This window comes from Nomascus leucogenys, chromosome 12 (genome assembly GCF_006542625.1).
Source record: "Nomascus leucogenys isolate Asia chromosome 12, Asia_NLE_v1, whole genome shotgun sequence".
Classification (NCBI taxonomy): domain Eukaryota; kingdom Metazoa; phylum Chordata; class Mammalia; order Primates; family Hylobatidae; genus Nomascus; species Nomascus leucogenys.
Window position 1 is genome coordinate 44,950,267 of NC_044392.1, and position 8,713 is coordinate 44,958,979.

At 59.9% G+C, this 8,713-nt stretch overlaps 2 protein-coding genes across 5 annotated transcripts; one reads left to right on the forward strand and one right to left on the reverse strand.

Annotated features, from left to right (window-relative positions):
- The first annotated feature begins 154 nt into the window (after positions 1-154).
- PAQR6 (progestin and adipoQ receptor family member 6) lies at positions 155-5,437 on the forward strand. 4 transcript variants are annotated; one of them, XM_003259459.3, is made up of 8 exons: positions 167-843; positions 2,040-2,115; positions 2,546-2,673; positions 2,809-3,014; positions 3,135-3,261; positions 3,621-3,717; positions 3,948-4,098; positions 4,456-5,437. In XM_003259459.3, exons 2-8 carry the CDS (start codon positions 2,065-2,067, stop codon positions 4,728-4,730), a joined length of 1,035 nt encoding a protein of 344 aa, XP_003259507.1. In that variant the 5' UTR covers positions 167-843; positions 2,040-2,064; the 3' UTR covers positions 4,731-5,437. The 4 variants fall into 4 exon arrangements, with proteins under 4 accessions (XP_030680078.1, XP_030680077.1, XP_003259507.1 ...); XM_012510980.2 differs by lacking the exon at positions 2,040-2,115 and having other exon boundaries at positions 743-843; XM_030824218.1 differs by lacking the exons at positions 2,040-2,115; positions 3,135-3,261 and having other exon boundaries at positions 155-843; positions 2,546-3,014; positions 3,948-4,169.
- A 97-nt stretch (positions 5,438-5,534) lies between these two features.
- BGLAP (bone gamma-carboxyglutamate protein) lies at positions 5,535-8,130 on the reverse strand. The gene is made up of 4 exons (XM_003259455.2): positions 6,557-8,130; positions 6,261-6,299; positions 6,021-6,090; positions 5,535-5,819 (listed from the first exon to the last, which is right to left on the reverse strand). The coding sequence occupies exons 1-4, from the start codon at positions 6,618-6,620 to the stop codon at positions 5,690-5,692; spliced, it is 303 nt and encodes a 100-aa protein (XP_003259503.1). The 5' UTR covers positions 6,621-8,130; the 3' UTR covers positions 5,535-5,689.
- Positions 8,131-8,713: the final 583 nt, after the last annotated feature.

An 8,713-nucleotide genomic window follows, 5' to 3' on the forward strand; every position in this document is an offset into this window, starting at 1 on the left:
GTGAAACCCCGTCTCTACTAGAAATACAGAAAAAAATTAGCTGGGCGTGGTGGCGGGTGCCTGTAGTCACAGCTACTCGGGAGGCTGAGGCAGGAGAATGGCGTAAACCCGGGAGGCGGAGCTTGCAGTGAGCCGAGATAGCGCCATTGCACTCCAGCCTGGGTGACAGAGCGAGACTCCGCCTGAAAAAAAAGAAACCAGCCTCTGAGTCAAGTCCTGTCCTGCAAGGATTGGCACCTCATTGTATTCAGGGTGCGGATGGGGAGGTGGTGAGCCTGGCGAATCCCCCGTGATAGAACCAACATTTACCCATTTACCAAAGGCAGTTTGCTCTGAGCCCTACCCAGCACCAGGTGCTAAGAGGCAGCAAAGCATGGTGAGAGATGGCTTCTGAAATCTGTTCTGCATTTGGGGATTTGGGTTCCTCTGCCAGCCTAAGGCAGAGCTGTCCCCACCTGCTGGGAGAACCTGGAACAGGGGAACACTGCTCTGAGTCGCCGGGGGCTCTCTATAGCACCGTGGCCACATCCTGGCTTGGGCCCCTAGCCTGTTCTAGCCAGTCAGCACAGGGAGTTTGGGTCGTGCTGGAGGAGCTGGCTGTGTGCAGGCGGCCGAGTGAGCTGCCTGCTAATGGGGTTGGGCCACCCCGTGCTGCTCCCTGGAGGCTGGACAAGGCTGGGATTGTTCCCTGGCTCCCCTTTGTCTCCCCACTCCCCGCCCAGGCCTGGCCCGCCTGCCTGGCCACTCTTCCTCCATCAGCCTGGCTGGCAGCAGCCTCGGACTCCGCCCGTGGAGCCCTGGGCCTGTTGACCCACCAGCTTAGGAGCACCCACCAAGCTCTGGGTAAGGAAGCTCACCTTCTGGGGCTCTTCTGGGAAAATAGAGGTAAAGCATCTTGCTTCAGCCGTCCCTCCCCCATTTCCACAGCAACTGTACACACCCCACTCCAGAGATCTCCAAACCCTACTACTAAGGGAAGGCGTGAGGGCAGCGTATTCCTCACTCTTCCCCCAGATAGATGGGCAGCACTCAGGGTAGGGGAGACCTCCCCCATCCCACTTGTGGGAGCGAGCAAGGGATACCCTGGGAGGCCCTCATCCATCTTTGTTCTGCTGGGGTGCAGGGACTAAGGCCAGGTTTGCCTTGTGCCCAGCAGGGTCTCCAGCACCCATCTCAGGGGCAGAGGCTGGCAGAGTGACTGCTGGTGCAAGCCCCAAAGTGCACGCGGCAAAAACACGGATGCAGAGCTGGTGGCAGGAAGAGGAGGGGCTAGGCTATAGAGTTCCTGCAAAGTTTTGGCCTGGGGAGGTCGGGGGCGTGTCCTAGTCCTCCTCCTGGGGCAGCTCCCCCTGCCCAGCTGGCCCGGCCCCTCCACTTGTGCCAAGGAATGTGCCGGGAGAGGCGGGCTTGCGGGGCAGCAGAGCCTCGGCCACCCGGAGGCAGTGCACAGGTCTGGGGCTGAGGGATACCGGGGCTCAGGAGGGGCAGGGACCCCAAAACTCTCCTGGGGGCACAAGTGTAGTCCTCAGAGAAAAGCCAGGCATCCCCCTAACTCCTTGTCCCACCTGATGGCATCTGGCTTCTCCAGAGATTCTGAGTGCCAAGAGTGTTCTGTGTGCAGTTCGGGTGCTGTGGGCAAAGCACATTCTGGTGGGAAAGGGAGTGGTACTCGGGCTGTCTCTGTGCTGGCCTCCAGGAGTCAGGATTCTTCCTGAGACAAAAACTGGGGCCTGAGGGGCTGGATCACTATTTGAGGCAGCCTCCCAGCTGGGAGGACCCCACCACTCTATGCTGGGCTGAGGCTGCCAAGCCCCTCAGTGTGGGGACTGAATGCCCCAAGGAGAACAGGGGTTGGAGTTAAGTGGTGCAAGGGCTGGGGAAGGTGGACCAGCCTCCCCAGGCCTGAAGGAAGCAGCTCCAGGAGGGAGGGTGCCTATCTGCCTCCCACATGCACAGCCCATCCTGGGGCTGAACCCAGGTGAAAGGGGCCTGTGGATGGGGGCAGATATCTGATCCCCTACCCCCAACTCTGTCTCTAGGTCAACGTGGAGGTACCAGGCCACCATGCTCAGTCTCAAGCTGCCCCAACTTCTTCAAGTCCACCAGGTTCCCCGGGTGAGGGGCTCCACCCACTGACCCACCAACCCCCATTCCCTAGAGGACTGACTAGGGGCTGACGTTCTTCTCTTTAGCTATTGGGGCAGCCCCTCCTGCAGGCGAACTCTTACCCTCCCATTCCAGTGTGAGACTCTTCCTCTGTTCTCTGAGGAACAAGCTTGTGGCCCTCCATCTGGAGTCCCCTTCCCCAGAGCGCCCTGTGTGCTGCGCTCCACCCCCATCCCACCCCAGTCTGGCTCTTGGGTTTCCTATCTGTTTTGTGGGTTTGTGGGTACTGGGACCTGTGGTAAGATCAGATCAGATTTAGTTTGGCTTGGGGGCCACGTTGATCTCCAGCCCAGCCTCTTTGACCCTGCTTCCAGAGATCTCAAATGGAGGGAAATGGTCCGGGCACAGTGACGGCCTTCCTCTCCCACCACTACCCTAGGTGTTCTGGGAAGATGGCATCATGTCTGGCTACCGCCGTCCCACCAGCTCGGCTTTGGACTGTGTCCTCAGCTCCTTCCAGATGACCAACGAGACGGTCAACATCTGGACTCACTTCCTGCCCACCTGGTGAGGGGAGGCTCTGCCCCAGGCCGCGGCCTTGAGCTCAGAGGGGGTACCCAGGCGGGCAGGGACCGTCCAGGCCCACGGGCTGCAGCGGCAGTCGCTGGGGTCCGCGGCGGCCTGAGCACGCGCCCGCCGCAGGTACTTCCTGTGGCGGCTCCTGGCGCTGGCGGGCGGCCCCGGCTTCCGTGCGGAGCCGTACCACTGGCCGCTGCTGGTCTTCCTGCTGCCCGCCTGCCTCTACCCCTTCGCGTCGTGCTGCGCGCACACCTTCAGCTCCATGTCGCCCCGCGCGCGCCACATCTGCTACTTCCTGGACTACGGCGCGCTCAGCCTCTACAGCCTGGGTGAGCCAGACAGGCGCGGGAGCGCGGGGTCTGGGCGCCCCGGAGCGGGGCGAGGGGTGGGACGCGGGACACAGGGGCGCGCCCCTCAGGCCTCAGCTGCACGCCCCCACCTCACCGCAGGCTGCGCCTTCCCCTATGCCGCCTACTCCATGCCGGCCTCCTGGCTGCACGGCCGCCTGCACCAGTTCTTTGTGCCTGCCGCCGCACTCAACTCCTTCCTGTGCACTGGCCTCTCCTGCTACTCCCGGTGGGTTCCCAGGCCCCTCCAGTGGGGACGGGGAAGGCGGAGGCACAGGAGAGGACACACCTCACTGCTCTCGAACAGCAATGGTGACATCGAGACCACGTACTGAGGACTTCCTCTGTCAGACCCTTTATGCTCATACTCATGCTGTCTCCTTTAATTCTCACAAGCCACCATAAAAGGCAGGTGTCTTTATCCCCACATACAGATGTGGTCCTTTACACAGGAGGTCATATGCCCTAACGGTTTTCTTAGCTGCAGGCTGTGCTGATATTCCATCTTTGCCCAAGTCCTCTTGCCTTTCTCTGACCCCCTACCCCAAGCACAGCGATGGTGACCAGCCTTTTCCTCCCGCCTCCCAGTTTCCTGGAGCTGGAAAGCCCTGGGCTCAGTAAGGTCCTCCGCACAGCAGCCTTCGCCTATCCCTTCCTGTTCGACAACCTCCCACTCTTTTATCGGGTAAGGAGGCCTGGGGCCTCTGCCCAGACTCCTGCTTTCCTGGCCTGACCCTCAAGGTGCCCACTTCCAGCCCTGCCCCCTCAGTCCCTGCCTCAGCCCAGCCGCCTCTCTTCGGGTCCAGCACCCCGCCTAGCTGTGCCCCCCCGCTCTGCATCCTCACCAGATCCCAGACACACCCCATGTTTTGGCTCCCGGGTCCCTCCCCAGCAGCCTTGCTTTTCCTTTGCCAGCTCGGGTTGTGCTGGGGCAGGGGCCACAGCTGTGGGCAGGAGGCCCTGAACACCAGCCATGGCTACCACCTCTTCTGCGCGCTGCTCACTGGCTTCCTCTTTGCCTCCCACCTGCCCGAAAGGCTGGCACCAGGACGCTTTGACTACATCGGTGAGGGCACACCTGGCCCGGCCCGGGAAGAGGCAGGGGCAGATGCCTTCCCAGAGCACAGAATGAACTGGGTAAATGGGTATTACAGTCCCAGGATGGAGGCAAATTATAGGAGGGACTTCTCTGTCTTCCTATAACGAGAGCATCACTGGAAGGGTCCTCCACCTGCTACTTCTCAGGTAGCAAAACTAGTAGCATGTGTGCTGGGGCCGTATGCACAAATGCTCATTCATTCCTTTCAGTCACTCTGGGAGTCAGGGTTTCTTATTCTCAATTTATAGGGGAGTAGCAGGCCCAGAGGATGGGGTGACTTGCACTGGGAAAGGTGTGGCTCTGACCTGCCCATCCTCTCCACAGGCCACAGCCACCAGCTATTCCACATCTGTGCAGTGCTGGGCACCCACTTCCAGCTGGAGGCAGTGCTGGCTGATATGGGATCACGCAGAGCCTGGCTGGCCACACAGGAACCTGCCCTGGGCCTGGCAGGCACAGTGGCCACACTGGTCTTGGCTGTAGCTGGGAACCTACTCATTATTGCTGCTTTCACAGCCACCCTGCTTCGGGCCCCCAGTACATGCCCTCTGCTGCAGAGTGGCCCACTGGAGGGGGGTACCCAGGCCAAACAACAGTGAGGCCCCATCCCTGACCCTGTCCTGGAGGGGGCAGAGGCCAGGCCCCAGTGCTGACGAGGAGCCCAGATTTGGGCCTAATCAGGTGGGGATGCATCTCAGCCTGGAACCAACAGGGGCTGAGGAGAGGGCACAGGAGAGAGGGCAGAGGAGAGGAGGGGTGTCTAGGGGGACTGGCAGTGTGTGAGAGGGACCATGAGGGGGCTCTTGATGGGAGTGGAAGAAGTGCTGAGGGTCTGAGAGGGGAGATGCATGTGTGTCCAGGCTGAAGATGCCCCTATATGTCAAAGGTTGGAGTGGGGAGGTGTTGGGGTCCTTTCATCTGGCTTCGTTTCTGGTGCTCCAGGAAGTCTCTGCTCAGCACAGGGAAGAACTAACACAACTAACCTAGGCCTACTCTGAATGCTTCTTGCTAACCAGGCCGAGGCCACACACTTGCCCCCCCATCTCCACAAACCAGGTAATGCCAGTTTGCCAGCAGCTATTTGCATATAGAGATGAGTCTGTCCTGGTCATAACTGTGTACTCAAGCTGTCCAGGCTTTTGGGGGTGGGCCTATCTGGGTGCATTATGGATGGTTTGGTGGATTGAGGTGTGGGGAAGAGGGTCCTAGGCTAGAGGGGGGACCCCTAGTTAGACTTTGGGAAGGCACCTTCAATGTTTTCTGGAACAAGGCAGGTACAAATAAAAAAATAAAACTTTGGAAAGCACTTTCTAGAACTGAAGAAGGTAAAACCTCCTCACCCCCATCCTCCTGACACCTCCCTCCCACACTCCATAAACTGGACAGACTCACAGGCCCATGGATTCCTCTTCTGGAGTTTATTTGGGAGCAGCTGGGATGATGGGGACCCCACATCCATAGGGCTGGGAGGTCAGGGCAAGGGCAAGGAGAAGGGGGAAGAAGGGGGCCTGGAGAGGAGCAGAACTGGGGTTGCCGGCCAGGCCAGCAGAGCAACACCCTAGACTGGGCCGTAGAAGCGCCGATAGGCCTCCTGAAAGCCGATGTGGTCAGCCAGCTCGTCACAGTCCGGATTGAGCTCACACACCTCCCTCTTGGGTTCCAGGGGATCCGGGTAGGGGACTGGGGCTCTGAGACACCCAACATGGTGGCATCAGCCCCCGTGCAAAATGCCCATCCCTCCTCTCACTACACATGAGGCTCCAGGGTGCCCACCAGGGCAGGCTGCCTGTACCCCCACCACAACCCAGAGAGGCCACTCCCTGCTGCAGCTCCCAGACAGACCATCATGGAGAGGCAGGGCCTTTGCCCAGCTCCGCCTTTTCTCTCACCCCAGCCATTGATATAGGTAGCGCCTGGGTCTCTTCACCACCTCGCTGCCCTCCTGCTTGGACACAAAGGCTGTGGAGCAGAGGGGCAGGCATCAGGTGGCTCTAGGTTTGGGAGGATCAGGTGGGGAGCAGGCTGGCCTTCCTGACAGCCAGACAGGAGGTGACAGGAGTGGGGGAATGAGACTGAGGGACCAGGGTGAGAGGGGAGGGTCCAGGAGCCCGTCAGGTCCATCCTCATACCTGCACCTTTGCTGGACTCTGCACCGCTGGGCTTCGCACCTGCAAAGGAAAGGGAGCCTGGTTCACCCCAGCTCATCCCCAGGGCCCTCATCCTCCTTCCCCTGTGTCTGGGGCAGCTTGCTCTTCCCTCCTCTCCCTCTGCAAGGGCAGAGCTGGGGCAAATGGATTGAGCCTGCAACAGGGTGGTTAGACTGCAAAGGGACTGCCAGCCAAAGGGGTGAGAAGAGGTGGGCCGTGGTGCTTCCTCCTCTCAGCCCCCACTGCAATGCGGCCTGAAGGGAGGTGGGGGCACTCACCTGCCTGGCCAGCGATGCAAAGTGCGGCCAGGGCCAGCAGGGCGAGGAGTGTGAGGGCTCTCATGGCGTCTTGGTGGCTGCGCTGGGCTGCTGCTCAGGACTCAGCTGGCCTGCCCTGCCAGCTTCCAGCACTGTTTATACCCTCTGGGCTGTGCCCAGCGATGAGGAGGGGCACGCCTGACCATGGTGCGGGCGGGTCTACGGGGAATCTGCCAGGGCTATTTGGGGGTCATCCGCCCCAGCTCCGTAGGCCAAAACCCAAAGGATATTGTGGTTGGGAGCTGCAGCTGCTGGGCCAGGGGCCCCTGGGAGTGATGGAGGGTGAGCCACAATCAGACTGCCCGGCTCTTGACACTGCCTCTGGCCCCTTTCTCAGGGGGCAGCCCCAGGCCCCTCAGCCCCGACTCACTCTTCCTCAGAGACCCCCAGCCTGAGGTTGAGCACTGGCTGAGCTCTAGGGGAGTCTACAGAGGAAGCGAGGGTCAGAGACCTAAAATAGGTTCAAGCAGAGCTGGGCTCCAGCTGTCTCACAGCCTGTGATTTCTACTGTCAGCCCCATGGGCAGGAGCCAAACCCAGGGAGGGGATGCCTCGCAATGCCCTCGTTCACCCGGTGAGACACCAAGGGCAGCCTGCTGTGGGTGCAGCTCGACGGCTCAGACCCTGCCCTGCGCATCGGGACAGGAGAAAGGGTCGGGCAGCACAAGGCCAAAAGCCAAAGCCAATGGAGGTGGGGCCGGGCAGGAGACGAGATCAGTGGTTGGTTTCTGGGACACACCAGGTGGCTGTGACTGCCAGGTATGCAGACACAGAGCAGGGAGGCAGGCACTCACTGAGCTGGGGACCCCCTTCCCTGTGCCCTTATTAGGCAGGGAGGCAGGGCCTGTGAGAAGCACGGAGATGGAGTGTGCCTCCGGCCTCCTGGCCCCCTGATTCTCCTCCTGACCCTGCAGCCTCCAGTGTTAACCACCCTGGGGAGGGACCTGCCCTCCCATAGTGCTCCTGTAAGTAATAGGAAGGCCTGTCCTCTACAGTACAGAACATCCCAGCCTGAAAACCTCATCCCACACCTGAGAGCCTCCACTGCCTCAGGTCAGCCCAGAGAGGGAAGACGTGTCCTGGGACCTTCCTCTGTCTAACCTGTGTCCTCACTCACCCACCCACCAACCAGGGCTTGAGACCATCTGCCCAACCTGACAAAGCATCCGACGGGGCAGGCCTGACAGAAGCAGGGCATTTGGATGCTTGAATGCCACAGCTCCATGGTGACAAGTTGGGCAGAGGGAGACTGAACCTAGTGCTGCTTATGGGAGGGGGGTGGGAAGTGGGGACCACCTGATGCTTGCCTGTGTCCCCAGTGTGCCTCCAGCAGACCTCACCAAGGCTCTCACTAGGGAAAAGTTCTGCCCCCATACACACCCAACCCCTTTCCCCCTCTGGTGGATCCGGGAAGCACCCATCCTGCCTTTGGCTGCCCTGGCTGAAGAAGAGTGAAGTCGAAGAAGCAACAGAAACAAAGTGCCCGCGATTCTTTTTTTTTGAGGCGGAGTCTCGCTCTGTCACCCAGGCAGGAGTGCAATGGTGCGATCTCGGCTCACTGCAACCTCTGCCTCCCAGGTTCAAGCGATTCTCCTGCCTCAGCCTCATGAGTAGCTGGGATTACAGGCACACGCCACCATGCCCGGCTAATTCTGTATTTTTTTTTTTTTTTTTTTGAGATGGAGTTTCACTCTTGTTGCCCAGGCTGGAGTGCAGTGGTGCAATCTTGGCTCACTGCAACCTCTGCCTCCCAGGTTCAAGCGATTCTCCTGCCTCAGCCTCCTGAGTAGCTGGGATTACAGACACACGCCACCATGCCTGGCTAATTTTGTATTTTTAGTAGAGATGGGGTTTCACCATTTTAGCCAGGCTGGTCTCGAACTCCTGACCTCAGGTCATCTGCCCACCTCAGCCTCCCAAAGTGCTAGGATTACAAGCATGAGCCACTGCGCCTGGCCTAATTTTGTATTTTTAGTAGAGACAGGATTTCACCATGTTGGCCAGGCTGGTCTCGAACTCCTGACCTCAGGTGATTCACACGCCTCAGCCTCCCAAAGTGCTGGGATTTCAAGCATGAGCCACCGCACCCGGCCATAATGATTCTTGGAGGGTGCCAAGA

Excerpts from the sequence above, each read along its gene's own strand:
- PAQR6 (XM_030824217.1), top strand. The coding sequence starts at position 384 with ATGGCTTCTGAAATCTGTTCTGCATTTGGGGATTTGGGTTCCTCTGCC. Across the intron at positions 844-2,545 it reads GAGCACCCACCAAGCTCTGG|GTGTTCTGGGAAGATGGCAT; the intron begins GTAAGGAAGCTC and ends CCACTACCCTAG. Across the intron at positions 3,015-3,620 it reads GCTCAGCCTCTACAGCCTGG|TTTCCTGGAGCTGGAAAGCC; the intron begins GTGAGCCAGACA and ends CCCGCCTCCCAG.
- BGLAP (XM_003259455.2), bottom strand. The coding sequence starts at position 6,620 with ATGAGAGCCCTCACACTCCTCGCCCTGCTGGCCCTGGCCGCACTTTGC. Across the intron at positions 6,300-6,556 it reads TTGCATCGCTGGCCAGGCAG|GTGCGAAGCCCAGCGGTGCA; the intron begins GTGAGTGCCCCC and ends TTTCCTTTGCAG. Across the intron at positions 6,091-6,260 it reads AGAGTCCAGCAAAGGTGCAG|CCTTTGTGTCCAAGCAGGAG; the intron begins GTATGAGGATGG and ends TCTGCTCCACAG.